This window comes from Agrilus planipennis, unplaced genomic scaffold (genome assembly GCF_000699045.2).
Source record: "Agrilus planipennis isolate EAB-ADULT unplaced genomic scaffold, Apla_2.0 scaffold6, whole genome shotgun sequence".
Lineage (NCBI taxonomy): Eukaryota > Metazoa > Arthropoda > Insecta > Coleoptera > Buprestidae > Agrilus > Agrilus planipennis.
This window is the reverse complement of record NW_020439302.1, coordinates 512,321-532,820: the sequence shown is the minus strand read 5'-3', so window position 1 is coordinate 532,820 and position 20,500 is coordinate 512,321. Positions and strand designations below refer to the sequence as shown.

At 30.7% G+C, this 20,500-nt stretch overlaps 4 protein-coding genes across 5 annotated transcripts in view; 1 reads left to right on the top strand and 3 right to left on the bottom strand.

Annotated features, from left to right (window-relative positions):
* LOC108732235 (putative fatty acyl-CoA reductase CG5065) overlaps positions 1-7,228 on the bottom strand; it is a 55,795-nt gene extending 48,567 nt beyond the window's left edge. The window contains exon 1 of one of the 2 annotated variants that reach the window (XM_018462928.2): positions 7,030-7,228. The gene's annotated coding sequence lies outside the window, so the exon portion shown is untranslated. Of the gene's footprint in view, positions 1-3,130; positions 3,336-7,029 lie in introns of those variants that run through there. The other variant, XM_025978492.1, reaches the window with a different exon arrangement.
* A 170-nt stretch (positions 7,229-7,398) lies between these two features.
* Positions 7,399-12,609, top strand: LOC108732251 (putative fatty acyl-CoA reductase CG8306). The gene is made up of 8 exons (XM_018462945.2): positions 7,399-7,602; positions 10,053-10,289; positions 10,483-10,755; positions 10,813-11,011; positions 11,312-11,494; positions 11,555-11,804; positions 11,922-12,179; positions 12,253-12,609. The coding sequence occupies exons 2-8, from the start codon at positions 10,053-10,055 to the stop codon at positions 12,389-12,391; spliced, it is 1,539 nt and encodes a 512-aa protein (XP_018318447.1). The 5' UTR covers positions 7,399-7,602; the 3' UTR covers positions 12,392-12,609.
* Positions 12,610-14,646: 2,037 nt separating this feature from the next.
* LOC108744766 (mitochondrial intermediate peptidase) lies at positions 14,647-15,761 on the bottom strand (the record flags this gene model as incomplete). Its single annotated transcript, XM_018480679.2, is given in 4 exon segments — positions 14,647-14,762; positions 14,818-15,160; positions 15,263-15,488; positions 15,546-15,761. Coding segments are annotated over 4 exon segments (901 nt in total), but the record flags the coding sequence as incomplete, so codon positions are not given.
* A 582-nt stretch (positions 15,762-16,343) lies between these two features.
* LOC108743274 (lysocardiolipin acyltransferase 1-like) lies at positions 16,344-20,484 on the bottom strand. Its single transcript, XM_025978493.1, has 6 exons — positions 18,267-20,484; positions 17,947-18,053; positions 17,673-17,886; positions 17,375-17,571; positions 17,130-17,314; positions 16,344-17,075 (listed from the first exon to the last, which is right to left on the bottom strand). The coding sequence occupies exons 1-6, from the start codon at positions 18,322-18,324 to the stop codon at positions 16,724-16,726; spliced, it is 1,113 nt and encodes a 370-aa protein (XP_025834278.1). The 5' UTR covers positions 18,325-20,484; the 3' UTR covers positions 16,344-16,723.
* Between the last annotated feature and the right edge of the window lie 16 nt (positions 20,485-20,500).

Sequence of the window (20,500 nt, the reverse complement as noted above, 5' to 3'; positions counted from 1 at the left end):
AAATACTTGCATTTAAAATGCAAATAAAAAATAAAAAAAAACTACCTTCATCTTGAATTTAAATACTTTTTTGAAAAAATCATTTTGTATTTTCTTTAAAATCCGATCAAACATTATATAAAATGTTGAATGAAAGTTGCTCATATTGGCCATTGAAGATATTAAAAAGGGGACAAAGAGATATTCCTTGAATGACTTCTAATTCTTTAACTGAAGAGAGCCCAAAAATTTTTAAACTCCTTGGAAATGGATAGTCTAAATTTTTGGATCGATATTGTTTTCCGAGTAAAGTCTAGTTTAAGATAAATAGAAAAAAGTCAGCAATGGTATAGTAACAGCTTGCATGCATGACCATAGCATGGCTCGATTAATTTTCGATGTCAATCAACAAAATAAGCTAATAGTTTTATAAGTCTCGAGAGGGATTTTAGGTCGCGTTCAATTTCATTAATGCCTTTCAATATAACAGAAAAAATCGATTAGGTACACACTGTACAACCTGTTACAAATTCGGAATAAGAAAAACCTTTTTTTAAGAGTTTTTGTTTAGCTTGCCTTGTTGTCTCTACTGCAAATTAATTTTGAGCCGGTGTTACCCAAAAAGGCTAAAATTTGGCATGTAATAATTACCTTTCAGTTGTTTAAACTAACAATTAATATTTGTGGATTAGGAATTTTTCTTGTCGCTGAAGTCAAAATAACAACAACTTAGGGGCTAAGCGTAAACGAAACTGCAATTCTAGTAATAGCTACCAATTATTGTCGTTTACAGCCAGTCTAGAGTAGTTCCTTGTTCTTTTAACGTTGTAAACTTGTATTACAAACTAACAATTAATATTTGTGGATTAGGAAGTTTTCTTCCTGTTGAACTCAAAATAACAACTTAGGAGCTAAACGTAAAGGAAACTGCAATTCTAGGAATAGGTACCAATTATTGTCATTTACAGCCAGTCTAGAGTAGTTCCTTGTTCTTTTAACGTTGTAAACTTGTATTACAAACTAACAATTGATATTTGTGGATTAGGAATTTTTCTTCCTGTTGAACTCAAAATAACAACTTAGGGGCTAAGCGCAAAGGAAACTGTAATTCTAGCAGTAGGTACCAATTATTGTCATTTACAGCCAGTCTAGAGTAGTTCCTTGTTCTTTTAAAGTTGTAAACTTGTATTATGTATGTACTTAGACAGTCGAAGTCATTATAAGTAGGTCAGGTGTGTCAATGTCATAGGTCAGTGTAAAATAATGCGTGAGTTTCTAGACGAACATATTCAGGGCTTTCGCGATAGATGTATTTCTTTAAAAAAACTTTTTAGTCTCATCTATTATACATTGTTTTTTATTTATAAGCAAGAAGCTTAATTTACGCAAATTTGTTTAACGTCATATGTGTTTAACGTCATATTTAACACTACATACTTCGGTGATGACATCTTACATGTTCTACGAATTCTTGTTGGTGCAAAGGTAACTATTTAAAAATAAGTTTGTTTTGAAAAAAAATTCTTTAACAATTCTTTTAGTTATTAAAAAAAACAGTCACTTTAATTGCCACTAAAACTATTCACGTGCTTAGCCCACCTCGAATTGTAGGCATTATAAATGCGAGACTGGTTCTACTATGATAAAGATAAACTTTACAAATTTTGTACAAATTGATTGTTTTAAAGTGGATGATGTTAATAATTGTTAGCACCCAATTGGAACAATCGAAAAGCGGGGGATGAGGATGAAGGTGTAAGAGAAAATGATAGAGGGAATTGTGAAGGGTTTCAAGGAAAACTTGATTATATCCATTAAAAGTCTAAAAAATGAGTATTAGTGGTCAAAAAAATGGGCTTTAACAAATGTAACCTTCGACAGAAAAGTAAGTAATAGATTTTTAATTAAATGGGGTGAATGTATTCAACAACCCTTAGAATAACAATAGAAAAGAAAAGTTAGAATACTTCGGGGGATTTTTATAAACGTTCCCTATACAATGTAGGTGAGTACTAAAAAATATTTTTTTAAAAATTTCATCCCTAAAATGGTGATACGGGGTTTCAAAGTTTGATGTACCGATGAAGTCATAGTTCAAAATAGTTGAGTCAGAATGCTTCAAAGTTTACAACATTATTATCCGCTATAAGTTGAGTATTCAAAATACTACCCCTGATGGGGTGAAAAGTGAATTAAAAGTTTAATACATTATAAAATTATAAAAAAATCAACAAAAAAAATTATGGATTTGTGACAAAATACTTCATATATTTATGTCATTTACGTGTCTGTTGGGGTGACTTCGGGAAACACGTCATGAAAATAGGGTGTGTATGTGCTAAATTTATCTAATATATGTATAGTATATACCTTAATAAAGGTTCATATTATTAAGGCGCGTTTTGCTTATTCATAACTAAAAATAAATAAATTATTTTCCAATAATTATGCATCAATTCGCGCTACTTGGTGCACTGACAAAATATATACGGGGCCTGTGCAGGAAAAACAAGCAAATTAACTATACATATGTACAAAAGGCAAAATATTGCTAGTGTGTTACGTAAGTGATAAAATATTACCCGGTTTACCCACTATGATTTTATTTCTTATCAAAAAAATAATCAGAAATGCGTTTTCTCACAAAGATAACAAAATAGAACGAACATGAACTCAACGAACTATGTAAAGACATAAGTAACTAACATTATATGTATATAATGTATATAATAATTTTGTATAAGTAATTAAACATTTGTAACTTCCTAATAATACCTCACTGATATGTGCAACCGCAGTAGTTGTTATCAATACTTAAAATATTGTTTTCAAACATTTCGTAAGGTGTGAAATAATAACCTAAAAGTTACGCTAAATACGTGCACTCGGCAAAATTTTGCTGATTTTTGCTTTTAGATTAACGATTAGTAAAATCGCGTCTCAATACATACATGTATCAGGCAGTACTGTTTTGCAATATACAGTAGAATCCGCTTATAATGACATCGAAGGGAAATGACAAACACGTCATACTAAGCGGNAAATGATTGGGACCGGTGACCAATTTTGCAAATATTAATTAATTCATCAATGCACTTATCAATATGAGATTGCGTAACGATAGTGGATTTTACATTCCTTAATAACGTACCTGAAACACATCAACGGGACCTTGATTTTTTTTTAAGTATTTTTTATTTTAATTTGCACAGTCCACAAGTCCACACACAATCACACCTACGCGAAACTATTTTTAAGTGTAATTTTGAATATTTCATTCTGTATTTCCAATAATCTTTCCCCAAGCGATTTGTCGTTAGTGAAAAAACAAAGGCGAAACCGTCACAGCACCTGTTATCCTTCGACTTACCATTTAACATTATTTTCACTTAAAAAAAGTTCATTTTTTTATCACAATCACACCACGAGGTCTATCGGTTAGCGCAAATTTAATAAACTACTTGAACCTTGTTCTATCTTGTACATATATATGTATATTCTGTACATTGATAAAGATGTAATCAGTGTGAATGTTCAGACACAATTACAGGTATGTAGGTAAATTTTAAACTTGGATGGAAGTTTTGCAAGATCCACATTTTAACGTAATATAATGGATATAAAAGAATTTTAGATTTAGATTTTATAGTTAATTTTTCAAATTAAAATTAAATTAGAGCCCCTTGGGGAGATTTACGTATCGATCGATCAAGGGTTAGGTTAGGTTTGGGTAAAGAAGCTTTGCCTGATTGAGATGTGTGAAGTTTTATTCACCATGGGTTTAGGTCAGGACATGGTGGTAGAGTACTTCCTAATTAACACATGTAAGATGGTATGTATTAAGGCTTTAGGTTTGGTATGGAAGATCGCCATTATTAAGATGTAAGTGATAACCGACAAGGGTACCAGCCGTCCAAACATGAAAGGTTCAACTAGTTTTAATGAATACCATATTCTACTAAAAGAAAATTAGTTTGTCACCAATAGAAATTCTATTTTTAGAAATTACGGTTAATCTGAGTTTCCAAGCATTTTCTATTAGTGATAAAATGAGAAAAAAGATAAAATAATAAATAAAAATGTAAGCGATATAACCTTTAGTCATAGCATATACATGTAGTAACACCTTCTTATTGCTAATCGTTTTGGCTATCAGCTCATGAATTATATCGAATCCCTTGCACTAGTTTGTACTGATAATGTTATCAGTATTTCTTAATCAAACACGATTAAGAATTTTAATTGGAATGTATCTGTCTTGCTGTTTTTTTTTTACTACGTAACGGTGCGATAATATTTTGGAATTGTTCTGATCCATGACAATACCTATTCTTACTGTACTGGTTCTCCGATCAACTGTAACGCGTTATGGATCAGAGCAATTCTAGGAGCTTGAAGATCTTTGACTAGCGCCGAGTGATTTCCCTCTTTTTCCTGCTTTTCCGTTTCCAAACTAAAGAGGAACTTCAAGAAGACGTCAAGATCCACTTAGATTCATTGGCGGTAGCATTTTGCGAAAAGGATACCTATTCGAAAGGTATTCCACGGGTACGACAAATGCCACAATTGCCGAGACCGTTATGTCGAAAAGTAATAATAAGTTTACACAACTTTCAGTAATAAAACATTTTTTCATATTCTGACTTGTACAGGTACGTTATTAGGGAAAACGGTTATTTATTACTTTTTGTCTACATTTTTATGTTTTACTGTTTTTTGATTTCTACATATCTGTCAAGCTAGCACTACACATGATATATTTCGAAATAGAAATGCCGTTGCCACAGTTTGTCGCTAATTTTTCGCTGACAGATAGTACTTATACCTATTCTGTAGCGAGTTCAGCCTCAAATCTTGAAACACAAATATTGTAAAAAAAATTGTCGCTTTATTCAATCTACTTTGTCGCCAGTTCAGCCTCGAACTGATCGGCGAAAAACAATTGGACAAGCCAACTATACATAGCGTATCTCGAAACAGAAATATCGTGAAAAACTACTGTAAGAGAAATAATTTGTCGTTGACAGATGGAACTTCTATTTAATTTGTCGCGAGTTCAGCCTGGAACTGTTCAACGAAACACAATTGGAAAGTCGTCAAGCCCACTATGCAAAGCGCATTTCGAAATAGAATTATTGTAAAAAAATATTGTTAAGAGCAATAATTTGTCGCTGACAAATAGTACTGCTACTTAATTTGTCACAAGTTTAGGCTCGAACTGATCAAGGAAAAACAATTGGAGAGTCGTCAAGCTCACTATGCAAAATTATAATAAAAAATACTACAAGGTAAATGATTTGTCGCTGACAGATAGTGATTTTGTCTATTTTGTGGCGAATCCAGCCTCGAGCTGGCCAGTAAAAAACAATTGGAGAACCGCCAAACTGGCGCTATATATATACCGCTCGTCAAAATAGAAATATCGTAGAAAAATACTCTAAGGGCCACAATTTTTCGCTGAGAGATGGTATTTCTACTTATTTTGTCGCGAGTTCAGCCTCGAGCTAATCAACGAAAAAAACTATGCAAAGCGTATCTCGAAATAGAATTATCGTAAAAAATACTACAAGGGAAATGATTTGTCGCTGACAGACGGTGCTTTTGTCTATTTTGTGGCGAATCCAGCCTCGAGCTGGTCAGTAAAAAACAATTGGAGAGTCGCCAAACTGGCGCTATATATATATATACCGCTCGTCAAAGTAGAAATATCGTAGAAAAATACTCTAAGGGCCGCAATTTGTCGCTGACAGATGGTACTTCTACTTATTTTGTCGCGAGTTCAGCCTCGAACTAATCAATGAAAAACTGTGCAAAGCGTATCTCGAAATAGAATTATCGTAAAAAATACTACAAGGGAAATAATTTGTCGTTGACAAATGGTGCTTTTGTCTATTTTGTGGCGAATCCAGCCTCGAGCTGGTCAGTAAAAAACAATTGGAGAACCGCCAAACTGGCGTTATATATATGCCGTTCGTCAAAATAGAAACATTACAGAAAAATACTCTAAGGGCCGCAATTTGTCGCTGACAGACGATACTTTTACCTTGTTTGTCACGAGTCCAATTTTGAGTCAATCAGCAAAAAATGATTGTACAGCAATTCAGATAGCGCTAGACAGCGTATCTCGAAATAGATATATCGTAAAAAAAAATTACTGTAAGGGACATATTTGTCGCTGACAGATGCCACTTTTACCTATTTTATATATTATGTATATATCGAATTAGAAATGACGTAGAAATATAATGTAAGGAGCATATTTTGTCGCGAATCCAACATCGAATTAATCAGCAAAAAAAAAAGTTGGAGAGGCATGTGCTCTATGCATAGCGTGTTTTGAAATAAAAATATCGAAAAAAAAAAAAATTCTGTAATGACCGTATTTGTCGCCCTTCACATCGTTGGCAGTTGTTTCATTTCTTGAAACTAGTTAATGTAAAATTTGAATTTAAATGTATACTAAGTTCATATGTGTTACTACTGTTACATCATCTAATGACTCATTTTTTATTTAGAGCAGTCAAAAGTTTAGGTAGGTAAGTGAATAAAAGTTTCTTGGCATTAATAAAAATAAATTTTAAATAGCATACATGTTGTTTATATATGTTTAAACGGACAACTTTAATCCTTCAATGATTCAACATACTATGTTTTAGTAAATTTAACATTATGCAAACAAGCAAAAAATAAATAAATAATCAACCCCCTGGATAGCAATTGTTAGTTATGTTTCATTATAATCGCGGTTATATAAATATTATTTTAGTTAAAAATTGAGTTTATATTCTTTCATTTTTTCCTTATTAATACATTTTAAATTGAATAATTGTAAATTATGTGCGCTATTATAAAAATAGATAGGTTATGTTAATGTAATCCCACGCCTATTTATTACTCAATTGTCACAACTTGACTAACAGTTCATAAAAAATTTAAAATAATTCGTCTGACTTCTTTTCATTTATGTATCCATTCAATAATAAATATTTCTGTCATAATTTGAAAAAATTGCATCGAGCTAATCCCAGATTAAAATGCAAAACGACTTACCTAATAAAGTGAAGTGGGAGCGCCGGCAATAAACTTATTTTGCCCGCAAACTTTTGAAATATAACCGTACCTTTTTCGGGCGACATTAGTCCTGCACAATAACTTTTTCATTAAATGTTTTTTTCTTACATACACACCGAACCGAGACATTATACTGCATTTTAGCGAGGAAAGGAAGTAAATCAATATTAAATTGCATACTCCTAACCGCACTTGAATCGACAAGAACGTTAATAATGCAATTTCACGATTACAGCGACATCTCAGGGAAAATAGTTAAACTTAACGTTACGCAACAATGTTTTCTAACATGGTAACCTGAAGTTTCGCTAACTTCTCCTAGATGCCGCAAGTACACTTTTAACAGTTTCCATTATTTTAGTTTTTGCACAAAAACGTGAGTAAGTGGGGTTAAGATGATGTGAATTGTTTGGTAGTGAGTTTTATTAGTAAGTTTAATATTTATTCAAGGTATCAAGGCAAACACATCCAAACCGGTCGTGCAAGTGGTGTAGTTTATAACTTTTGTAAAGCTCCTGGTTATTTTATTTTGAATATACTATTTAGGGCGAGGTAAGTACATTTATTCTATATACAGCCTAATTGTTTCTGTGTACATACATAATTAATTAGAGCGGTAATTGCTGTAGGTAATAAATTTAAATACAATCTGTACTGTAGTTCATTCAAAGTTTAAAGTACAATAACTATTTTTTTAAGAATCACTCATCAAAAGTACAACATGTAAATTCACTTACAATTAGTATTGTATTGACAAAAGGTAATTTAAACCTTTGTTGAATTTAATGTTTGCAAGCGAATGATAATGTTTATATTTAAATATTTAATTTAATAACTGTTTTAATTCTATTTAAGTTAACAAAATCTTGTACAACTTCCTCATCTTGGAAAATGCATTTAAATCATAAATATACCTAATTTATTATACAGGAAGTGTTAAAAAAGTTTAATAACATCCTGGTGTTTATTAAAAGGTTTCGAGCTACTGATTAGAAACTGCAACTAATGAGATTAATTATCTTCAACAGCACATTGTTTATTATTTTATCATTACTGCTATATTATATGGGTATTGCATATGCCTAGTTATTGCAATACAAAAGGAGAAACTTGTGCACCCACATTTTAATAAATTAATGTTTCATAATTCATGCAAGCAGGTAATTAAGAAAATTAAGTTTATTTTTATCAGTGCTGTAGTTTTGTAAATTTCTAAATTCAATTTATAAAAACCTTATATAGGAGAATTAATTAAATTAAAACTTTTTTGAGTAATTAAAGTGATGATTATCTGCAATTTATTAATAACCTTAAGCTTTTCTTAAACAGGTAGATTATGCAGCTTATTTGTCGTTTTTTATGATGGAAATTAACTTGTTTTTTATTATAGTTAATTTTTATTTTGTTAAGGTAAACGCGTTTTAGTTTTTAACGATTCCCTCTCGTTATACTTGACCTTTGTAGTCAACATCTCATTCATAAGGTCTTGATTCTGTGTATTACATTCTTAAAATAATAATTCATATATACTTAAGTAATACCCGTACAAAAAAGAATCCACTTATAGGAAAATTAAATAAAAAGATTTAACGTTTAATTAATATTAATGCGGTTTTAGAAAATGTTTCCAGAGAAAATAGAGAATGATATTAGGATCAGTTACTTTCAATTATTTAAATTAAGCAACTATGTATTTTTATTACAAATCTATACGTAATGGTAGAAGTAATTAAGTAAAACTGAAAGCGGTCGTAGTAGTCGTCAATGAGATAATTTACTTTAATTTGAAATGTTTAAATACTATTAACATTAAACAATTTGCAGTTGTATTTGGCTAAATCCATTAGAAAATGAAATAAATCAAATACACAATGCTTTATAATCTGCAATATTAGTAAACATCGTTTTAATAGAGCGTCAATTTTTTTTGTGTTGAACAATGGAAAAGACGAAGCAACTAAAAATATTTTTTTGGAAGTACATATTAAAAATGATTACATTATAAGTATTTTAAATCATTCTCTGACGTAAAACGAGAAAGTTTAATAGCTTTATGTTAATATTCATGCGATTATTGACCGTTCTACCTGTTTTGGAAAAGCTACAGTTACATTGAAAATCGCAAAATCAAAGCCTACATTTATTTATTACAATAATATATTTTAGATTATTTGCCATGTATTGCACACCTTAAATGCCTAAATAACTAAATCCAATACGCCCCTGACGTTTTGTGTGTAAAGTTCATATTTAATGTAATTAATTACGATTTGGGTAGTAAAAAAATGAAATATTCATTAAATTTGGAAAAAAATATTTACACTTATTAATATACATAAATATGAATAATGTGGTGCTNATTAATTTATAATAAATATTCAAAAATATATCAGAAGATTACCGTGAGCTCTCACATACCAAATATGTTTACAAGTTTCTTCGAAATAGTAATAGTATAAGTTTCTAAAGTATCCATTTGCATAACTGAAATACACTTTGCACCATTACGTTTGTTCGAAAAATAACGAAGGACACCCATCTTAAATATTAATATATGAACTTCCAAATTTGTCCTATCATTTTTAAGTGCATATTTATAGAGGCGAATGAAGTTTTTATCATTCGTTTCATTAAAATGCAAATATATATTTCACGAGAAAGCAAAAGTATAAAATTAAAATCTTTTATACCGGTTTTCGGGAAAAATAATATTTTAATACCAATTATTTACTTTTTTGTAGCGATTGCGTAAATTGCATGATTAATTGGGTCTGCAGTGTAGAAATTTGCATACGGGATATTGTACTCTACAGTCTTTATGATTTAATTTAATACTGCCTAATGTAAGCAAAGATTGCAATGTTTTAAAAGTATGGATTTTTAGTTATTGTTAGCTATCATTGTATATTATTGGTCGTTAGTTTTAATAAATGCAAAAAAGATTGATAAGAAAAGTATATGCACCTATTAATTGTGTCGTTTTCGTTTCTTGTTATTTTCAGATGACCAGTTCACAGACGATACCAAGTTGGTACAAGGGTAAAAATATATTTATAACGGGGGGTACAGGATTCGTAGGAATATGTCTTATAGAAAAACTATTACGCGTCATTCCAGAGACGGGGGATATTTACCTTCTAATGAGACCCAAGAAAGGCAAAGAAATATCTGATAGATTGGAAGATATTAAGAAAAATCTTATTTTTGAAAAAGTTTTGGAAACCCGGTCTCCTGAACAGGTAATGATTTTATCAACTTTGGACTCACATTTTATGAACGTTCTGAATATACCACAATTTTCCAAAAAAAGCTATTGGATTTTCAACATTAATTAATAAAACGATTCTTAACGGATGCATGATAATCACGGTTTTTTACCAAGTTGGTAAAAGGTAATTTATGAAACGGAAGTTAATGATTTTATAATTTCAGGTGTTTTCCAAATTAAAGGCTATTGCAGGAGATGTGGCTCAACCTAATTTGGGATTATCGGAGGCGGATCGAAAAATTCTTACAGAAAAAATAAATGTAATTTTCCATTCTGCGGCAACGTTAGATTTCGCTGAAGGTCTTAGAGAAACGGTTAATGTAAACCTTTTGGGTACCAGAAGAGTCTTAGAGTTGGCAAATCAATGCAGAAATTTAAATGCTTATATACATGTCAGCAGTGCCTATGTTAATAGCTATAACTTGAAAGCTGAAGAGGTAAATAATTCTGCGTAATCAAAAATTAATTATCAATATAAGTCTATCATTTATTAGATTATATATCCTCTAAAAGAAGACCCCGAAGGTGTTATATCCCTTGTCGAAAAGATGGATGACGAAAAATTGGAAAAAATGACCCCCGACCTTTTAGGAGACCATCCCAACACATACACTTTCACGAAACATATGGCAGAACACGAAGTTAAAAAGAGTCAAACTAAATTCTCTTGCGCCATTGTAAGGCCGAGTATGAGTGAGTACCGAAACCAAAAGAAGTTTCTTTAATTTTAATCATTATTTTGTCTCGTTTACACAGTAAACTTTTTTTTCGGGTCATTAAAATGATGATTTTCTCCAATTCAAGGTTCACGTAATTTATGATCATAAATGTTCTTGTTAATTATCAGTAATTGTAAACAGCTTGAAGGTTGTTGCGAACGGTAATTAAATAATGCATTAATGTGTATATTCTTATTTAGCTTTGAATGACGAACATCAAATTTAAATCAATTAATAGAAAATGCAATATTTACAGCAGTTAATTGTGTTGCAGTTGTTGGGGCATGGAAAGAACCGATACCTGGTTGGACTATTAGTAAAAATGGCCCTCAGGGTTTTTTGATGGGCGCTTCGAAGGGTGTTGTAAGACGTTTGCCCGTGGGTAAAGAACTTGTTTACGACTACATTCCGGTTGACATTGTCGTCAACACCTTGATTGCTGCTGGCTTTCATGCAGGTAAATGAAAATATTTTTTAAAATCTCGAAAAACAAAATTTTAATCATTTTGCGATCAAGGTTCAACGAATGCGAAAGAGGTAGAGGTTTATCAATGTACGTCCAGTACCCGTAATCCATTTCGTTGGATAGCAGTTGATGATAAAGTCAACGATTATTTGCATAAATATCCTTTAAAATCCGCTGTTTGGTATCCTCATCTCAAATTCCTACCAAGTGTCACATGGTTCAAGATTTCGGCCTTATTCGTACACTTCCTTCCTGCATTCATTCTGGACACCATTACCAGATTAGTAGGAGGTCGACCGATGTAAGTTTTTTATTTAGGTGTTTAGTTGCACAGAAATTTGATGTTTTTTTGTGTTTTTAATTATTACTTTAAACGCTTTTCTCTGGGCTTAAATTTGATTTCTTTGATAATTTTCAGTTTGATGAGGTTGCACAGAAACGTAAACAGTTCACTAGATCGCTTGGAAAAGTTCATTTTCACGGAATGGGAATTCCCCGCAGAAAAGACAGATAAATTACACAATTGGTTAAGCTCTGCGGATCAACAAGCTTTTAATTTGGACATTTCGAGCCTCGTATGGCCGGATTATTTCGATTATCTCACGCAAGGCGCTAGACGATACCTTAGCAACGAAAAAATGAGCAACATAAGTTCTGCAAGGTCGAAAGATACCATGTAAGTGAAGTTCTTGACCTTTTGTTGGTAAATATTGCAAGTAAAAGTTTAATGTTTTTTTTTTCGGTTTCAGATTGCGATTTCTTCATTTTGGACTTCAGGTGGCTATTTATGCCTTAATATGGTACCTTGTAGCATGCATTACTGGGAAAAGTATGAAAAGTGCATCGTTCATAGTGCCTGTCGCTTACATACTGTTCAGCTTCCTTTAAATTGGCAGCAAAATAGAGTATGTAAATGAGACAATTTGTTGATCGTCGACACAATGTACCTATTTAGGGGTTTATTACACCTAATATTTAAAACTACTGAACGTTAAGTGCTTATTCGTGGATGTTTAAGAGTTCTGCTCTTTTTTCTTATACATTTCACTAAGTAGGGTGGTTATTTATGATTATTATTTTTATTAATTATGTATTATAATAGTTTAATACTTATGTGTACTATTTCTTTTTTTGTACTCGTTGTACAAATTACATAATAAATGTTGGAACTAGAATGTTTTCTCAAGATTTATTCCCACTTAAATTCGTGTACTTTTTTATAAATTTATATTTGATAAAGTAAAACGAAACGAAGTAACTGTTTGCACTAAATTTAATGCATTCTACAGAACATGATAAGATACTATCAGTGTCAGTTTATATTTACATACGTTATGTATGTTTGTTGAATGACACATTTTCTGCTAAAAATATCAACTTTGTGCTCATACTTTTGATTAAAGCACACGCTCAATAATGTGAACTGGAAAAACACCTGTTAACAATTTTCACTTACAATTAACATTTTTTTTTCCAAACTTTTAAAAAGCGAATTCCAAATGGTGTTTTAAAGCGTTGTGGGTATCTGTTATTCTGACTGTAAATTGTTTATCAATTTCACTTATTTATGAATAAATTACTTCTCTTTTGCTTAACTATTTCGCCAAAAACAATAAAATCTATATTTCAATTTTTATTCTGGGATACTCCAAACTCAATATTTTTCTATTATCTTTTGTCTTTTGCAGAATTAGACATTAGTTTCCTTTTTTGTTTTATATTACAAAATGGCTTTAGTTTCTATAACCGAGGGTTTAGTTCGCACATGGTATAGGAAGATCTAGTATAATTAATATACTTGCCACATTATGCGGATGTTATGTTCAAAATATCAGGAATCCACGATATTTAAATCTTTGTAATCTGAAGTACTCTCTTGTTTTTATAAATACATGTATATTTGCATTAGTTATATATTATATTATACAACTGATAGTAAAGTTGATTCCGCACTTATTATTCGTATTAATATAGAAATAAACAGTTAAAAAAAACGATAAGTATATTTACAATTTCAATAAATAAATAATTGCCACANCCTAAAATAAGTCTATTATTTAGAACAAATAGATTTAATTTTTGCATTTGTTACCTACCGTGTTTTCATTAGATAAATTAAACTTATGCTTCTTAATAGGTCTTGTGTTAAAAGCAATTGCCAAAGGGCTCCATGTACTTAACCCCTTATTTGAAACTTGAAATTTAGTACAGGCAGTTTTGTGTGATAGTAGTGGTTTTAAAAACTGTCGATTCATTTTTTCTTGAGTGAGTTAATGCATTTTAATTAATTTTGTCTTGAGTTCTATTACAATTTTAGATAAAACTATTACTTTAATTTGTTGATATCGTCGCACTTTTCATAGGTTACGAATTAATCTATGGTTACAAAACATCTTTTTAATCTCCATGGTATTACCATAGAGACGACAAGTTATAGAGATAAAATCGTAATGTAGATAGTGTCTACAGTCGCCAAGCTGTGCAAATCATAATAAACAGATTGTTATGTACAGGGTGTTCTTAATAAACTGTGAATGGTTTTATCATAACAGTTTTGTAGATAAAAGAATTGATGTGGTTTTTCTGAAATTAGTGTATTTATAAAAAAGGATTTAATTAGTAGACATTAAAATCCTCTTCCAAAAATACGTTTCTTCAATAAAAATATGTTAACTTCGAATTCTTGAAAACCATATCCACATACATAGTTTAAAATTAACATAAAAATTGTTTGTAAAAGTATTAAAAATCTAAACCATTTGGAGCTGTATACATAATAGAGAATTATGAAAGGTACAAGTGTCCAAAAAACTAACGCTACGTATAATATTTGCCAATTAAATCGTCGGTGAAGTTTGCCTTCTGGAAGTTGTCTTTCATAATAAAACTTTTTGATAGCGTTTTCTTTTTCTGCCCAACAATTTTCTAAAAACGATCTTAAACCTTGTTCTGTAGTTGGCAGTTCTGATCTGGAATACCTAGAAGAACTCGAATAAATCAAAAGAAACAATAAATATATAATTGAAACGGACTTTTTTATAAAGAAAATGGTTTTCTTTGGAACATCTCCGGAAAGTAACATAAACTCGGTCTGAGGGATGCAGTCAGGATAGACAGAAGTGACGTCATAAACAGCATCTAAACTATACCACAGGCTGCTGGTATTCGCCGCTGGACGTTTCTCTACCACCTACGATGGTGAAATGGCACTCCTGGTTTGGTTTTCCGGTTCTTTCGTAGAAATCGCAATAAATATGTCCTAAAAACAAATGTAGATTACAAATTAAAAATAAAATTAATTGGTTTATTCTTGCCTAATAATCCTTCAGTCTCATGAACGACTGCGAGTTTGTAAATATCATTAGCCCACACTTCTCCGGATTTAGTTTCGACGTTAATCAGACTTATACCAAATAAATTTTTAAAAAGAGTATTTAATCCATCCATACAAGTGCCCAGAGAAAAATAAGAGCAATAATCGCTTGCGTTAACTTTAAACCATTCTTTCTTTGCCTTTTGAGTGTAATATGGAATGTCCCATATTTCTAATGCTCTCTTACTGCCTAATTCCTTATGTTTGAGAATTTCCATCCTTTTAAAGTCTTCTGCAGCCGCATATTTTATGTTTCTTGAAAGAATATTTAAAAAATTTAAGACCTAGAAGAAAAAAAAACACAAACTAAATCCAATAAAAACAGTGCTTGCCTTTTAAATAAAAATGTAAACTGTTTATTTACAACTTTCTGAAAAGATACTTACTGCTTCAGGGGTGTCTGTTGTACTTCCCCTAAGAGCTCTGTGTGCATATGTCGGAAAGCCACATGTTACAGCGAGTTCATAGCGATTTTTGAGTAATTCATTTAAAAGATGTTCTTGACGTTTGTCAGCATGCAGATACACATAATAGGCTACTTCTCTAACCACAGGATTAGGAGATTCGGCAAATAAACCAGACACAAGAGCGTTGTCACCTTCGATTGGAAAACTAGACACATTGTTTCTTTAAATAACATTGGATGACAAGAAAGTTTAATTAACTTACACATCCTGAATATTTAGAGGCAGCACATCTTTGTTTAATCTTCGTGGGGCCCCTGCATTTGCCATAAACTGTTGCCCTACTTGTAAAATTGTGTCATTAAGCAAAACAACTTTTTTCCTTTCTGCTTCAGGAAGATGAATGCCACATTGTTGAAAATCAAATAGGAATAATTGGGCCACATGATTATCAAGTTTATCTGTTTTAAATAAATCACCACATTTTTTTTTCCAAACTTTTAAAAAGCGAATTCCAAATGGTGTTTTAACGCGTTGTAAATGGCTTTATGTATATATCGAATTAGAAATGACGTAGAAATATAATGTAAGGAGCATATTTTGTCGCGAATCCAACATCGAATTAATCAGCAAAAAAAAAAGTTGGAGAGGCATGTGCTCTATGCATAGCGTGTTTTGAAATAAAAATATCGAAAAAAAAAAAAATTCTGTAATGACCGTATTTGTCGCCCTTCACATCGTTGGCAGTTGTTTCATTTCTTGAAACTAGTTAATGTAAAATTTGAATTTAAATGTATACTAAGTTCATATGTGTTACTACTGTTACATCATCTAATGACTCATTTTTTATTTAGAGCAGTCAAAAGTTTAGGTAGGTAAGTGAATAAAAGTTTCTTGGCATTAATAAAAATAAATTTTAAATAGCATACATGTTGTTTATATATGTTTAAACGGACAACTTGCGCATTTCGAAATAGAATTATTGTAAAAAAATATTGTTAAGAGCAATAATTTGTCGCTGACAAATAGTACTGCTACTTAATTTGTCACAAGTTTNAAACTGTCGATTCATTTTTTCTTGAGTGAGTTAATGCATTTTAATTAATTTTGTCTTGAGTTCTATTACAATTTTAGATAAAACTATTACTTTAATTTGTTGATATCGTCGCACTTTTCATAGGTTACGAATTAATCTATGGTTACAAAACATCTTTTTAATCTCCATGGTATTACCATAGAGACGACAAGTTATAGAGATAAAATCGTAATGTAGATAGTGTCTACAGTCGCCAAGCTGTGCAAATCATAATAAACAGATTGTTATGTACAGGGTGTTCTTAATAAACTGTGAATGGTTTTATCATAACAGTTTTGTAGATAAAAGAATTGATGTGGTTTTTCTGAAATTAGTGTATTTATAAAAAAGGATTTAATTAGTAGACATTAAAATCCTCTTCCAAAAATACGTTTCTTCAATAAAAATATGTTAACTTCGAATTCTTGAAAACCATATCCACATACATAGTTTAAAATTAACATAAAAATTGTTTGTAAAAGTATTAAAAATCTAAACCATTTGGAGCTGTATACATAATAGAGAATTATGAAAGGTACAAGTGTCCAAAAAACTAACGCTACGTATAATATTTGCCAATTAAATCGTCGGTGAAGTTTGCCTTCTGGAAGTTGTCTTTCATAATAAAACTTTTTGATAGCGTTTTCTTTTTCTGCCCAACAATTTTCTAAAAACGATCTTAAACCTTGTTCTGTAGTTGGCAGTTCTGATCTGGAATACCTAGAAGAACTCGAATAAATCAAAAGAAACAATAAATATATAATTGAAACGGACTTTTTTATAAAGAAAATGGTTTTCTTTGGAACATCTCCGGAAAGTAACATAAACTCGGTCTGAGGGATGCAGTCAGGATAGACAGAAGTGACGTCATAAACAGCATCTAAACTATCCCTTGATACGAGATAATTAATTATATAAGCAAAACCAGTTGTTTTAGGGTGCATAACGCAATCATATTTCTAAAAAATAGTATAGTAAATATAAACGTTTATTTAAAATTAGTTTGTTACTCTACTCACCGGCAGATTGTTTTTTTCTGCATATTTATTGCTTGCTTTCATGCTTTCGGGCCTAAAAATGGCACCTTCAGGGAAAAGAAACAGAGAAGTTTTGTAAGACATGTCACAAAAGTACGATATCATTTTATTGAGATTTTTTTCATCCCAATTCCATTCCCTCTTTAAATATAAAAAACACATTAGCTGAGTAATCCAACCTAAAATAACAATTTTTTATCAAACATACTGGCTTGCGATTTTTTTTATTGTTTAAAATTATAGCAATAAAATTAAGTGGTGCATTTGAAAATAGGTTTACCAGGCCCAGGCAAATGTCGTAAAATATCTTTTAAGAGAAATCGAACCGGATAATTGTATTTTCCAGGGCCTTTTGTGCAATGAAACATGGCTGCCCAAATATAAACGCATTCTACTCTCGTGCGATGATTCATAAAGAGCACATTATTTTTACCGGCTGTTATTAAATCCCCATAAACTTCCACTTTAGTTCTACAAACTATTTCCACTAAGGCCTAAAATAATTTCAGTTTAATGAACAAGAAGTTTAATTTCATTTAAAAAAAATTACTTACTGCTGGGTATAATTGCCAGAATGAAAATATTGTATCTGTTACATATCTATATAAACGATTTGAAATGAACAGCAAGGGTAGTAAAGGGCAAAAAAGGCCAGTATACCCTAAAAATAATTTAGCTCCGTTAGATCCTTACGGAAAATGGCCCTCAGTCAAACTCTGACATTTTTTATCTATACGTGGAAAACTACCAGAATCTAGGGTTTCAGAGTTTGATAGGGGTCCATTTTCGGTAAGGATCTATAAATATTTATTTATAAAAATGCATAATTGGTAACGAAATTGGTTTAAAATTAATTTAATTTAACGCTACTTACCTGCAATCACGCTGGTATACAATAAGGCACCACAAGCTATAGGTATAATGCAATTCATTAGATAAATAATATGGACGTTTTATTTATTTAGAAATTCCTTTTTTTTAAAACGACAAAATAAAGATAAATTAAGAATTAGGAAGTTAAAAATGCGACTGTAAATAAATGTATGACACAGTAGTGAATGATTAACAATTGTCAATAAATTACAGTGGGTAGAACAATGTACTGATAATTTGTATTACCTAAAAGAAATTGCATTCTAAATGCTTACACGAAAAGAATGGTATTGGTCTAATTTTTATTATACAGCAAAATTGTTTTTGAAGCATGTGTGGGATTTTACAATAAACCTTAAGTATAATAACATTTCTTTATCAAAAATTAATTTCAGGTACGTAGTTTTAGCGAGAATTTTAATGGAACGATGTACACCTTACAACGCATCGAGGGTGACTAACTATCGTCCGTAGAATAGAATTGTTAAAACAGTTCTAGCTATCTAATTGGATACCGCTTTACGCGGCATTTTAAGAGCCAATGAGAAATTAGGTCAGATGCACCGGTTCTATGCGTAGGTGTGGTCTGGAATGCAGTTGTAAAATAACTTCCGGTCTTCCTGGCGCTAAGGTTCATTCATAGTACAAAACCTTTAAAGCACAAAAACTTTTAAACGGAGAACTTTGTTATTTTTGAACCGATTTTAATGCGGTTTTCACCAAAATTTAATAAATGCAACAAAGAATCCTGCTGTTGTTAATAACTCTATCAAATAAAAAAATTGTATTGAAGGCGTGGGTTTTAAAAGTAGCATACTGGTTTATCAAAAGACAATAAAACAACACAGTTAGCATCCACTCAAAGTAAAATTTTATTTAACGTCAATATATGTATATATCACAATTATGTATTTATTTTTATTGTAATAAAGTGGTCTGGAGAATAATCATTTTTTTTGTATGATGATCATAATACCCATGTCAATTACTAGTGAATGTGGATTTGCCTATTTTTTTATTTATTACATGCTGTTGTACATTACACACACAGGTACATATAAATACATATATATCTAAATATATATGAGTGGCCGTTACAGATGTTGTTCAGTGTAAATGTGTGATTAACTTTCTAATGAGCTTTTTGTTTCGTATTTACGTAATATAATTTTTAAGGGATTGATGAAAATGACGGCATCACATTTGACAACTTTTTGCTTCATTTTTATTTTTTTTAAATTATTGAAACAAATTTTAATCAACGAATTTGTCAAAAGATATATTAAGTGACGAAAAATATAGGCGTTTCTCTACAATACATTAGTACATGAGTATATTTTAGGTGAATAAAATACAATTTGCTTAGGTGATTTAGGCGCACTCTTGTTTTGGTTTAGTGGAATATTAATTAATTAGTTCGACAAGGATAACTTTATAATCCAATTTTCAGATGGTATATGTGTTCACGTAATAAATACTAACAACACACTGATATTATGGTTTGAATAATAACATCGAAAACATTCATTTACGTACTATTCTATGCAATATGTATTTGAGAAATGGCTAAAAACATTGATAGCGACAATTAATTCTATTAATTATTATTGTGGAAAACACTGATACGAATTACATATTGTTTAATAGCTATCATAAAATACACTATCCTGAGCACTACAACTTTTTTTTTTTAAAATTCGAGCATCTAGAAGTGAAATACCTTCTTTTTTATTATCAACATTTATAGTTCAAAACGTCAAGAGTATGAAAAACATGGACTAAGAAGCACAAAATTTAATTTTAAACATTTTTTTAAACTTTATATTATTAAAAAGTTGCTAAACATGATTATTGATTAAGCATTATTTCGAAGCAGACAATAATAATAACTATACCATGATTATTTGATATTATGAACTACTTAAACTGGAGTTAGGTACTTTTACGAAAATTGGATTAAAAACACAAAGATAGATCTCGATAAAATACCGTGTGTCTAAGGTAAATGGTTGATTATTGTGTTATAGCTTTTACCTTTGATAAATATACATCAAATATATATATATGTACTCATGCAAAGTGTAATTGTAATACTATTTTAAACGCTAATTTTAACGTCAATAATTTTTAAATGACAAATTCTAATTAATTTGGCACATAGAATTCACTTACACATATAAGAAAACTTTATAGTAACAACTGAATTGTGTAAAATACACCAAATCTATCCATTCT

Coding starts and splice junctions, on each gene's coding strand:
- LOC108743274 (XM_025978493.1), bottom strand. CDS start 18,324: ATGAATTGCATTATACCTATAGCTTGTGGTGCCTTATTGTATACCAGC. Junction 18,054..18,266: donor GTATACCAGCGTGATTGCAG/GTAAGTAGCGTT, acceptor AATTATTTTTAG/GGTATACTGGCCTTTTTTGC. Junction 17,572..17,672: donor ACGACATTTGCCTGGGCCTG/GTAAACCTATTT, acceptor TTGTTATTTTAG/GTTGGATTACTCAGCTAATG.
- LOC108732251 (XM_018462945.2), top strand. CDS start 10,053: ATGACCAGTTCACAGACGATACCAAGTTGGTACAAGGGTAAAAATATA. Junction 10,290..10,482: donor AAACCCGGTCTCCTGAACAG/GTAATGATTTTA, acceptor TTATAATTTCAG/GTGTTTTCCAAATTAAAGGC. Junction 11,805..11,921: donor TTAGTAGGAGGTCGACCGAT/GTAAGTTTTTTA, acceptor GATAATTTTCAG/TTTGATGAGGTTGCACAGAA.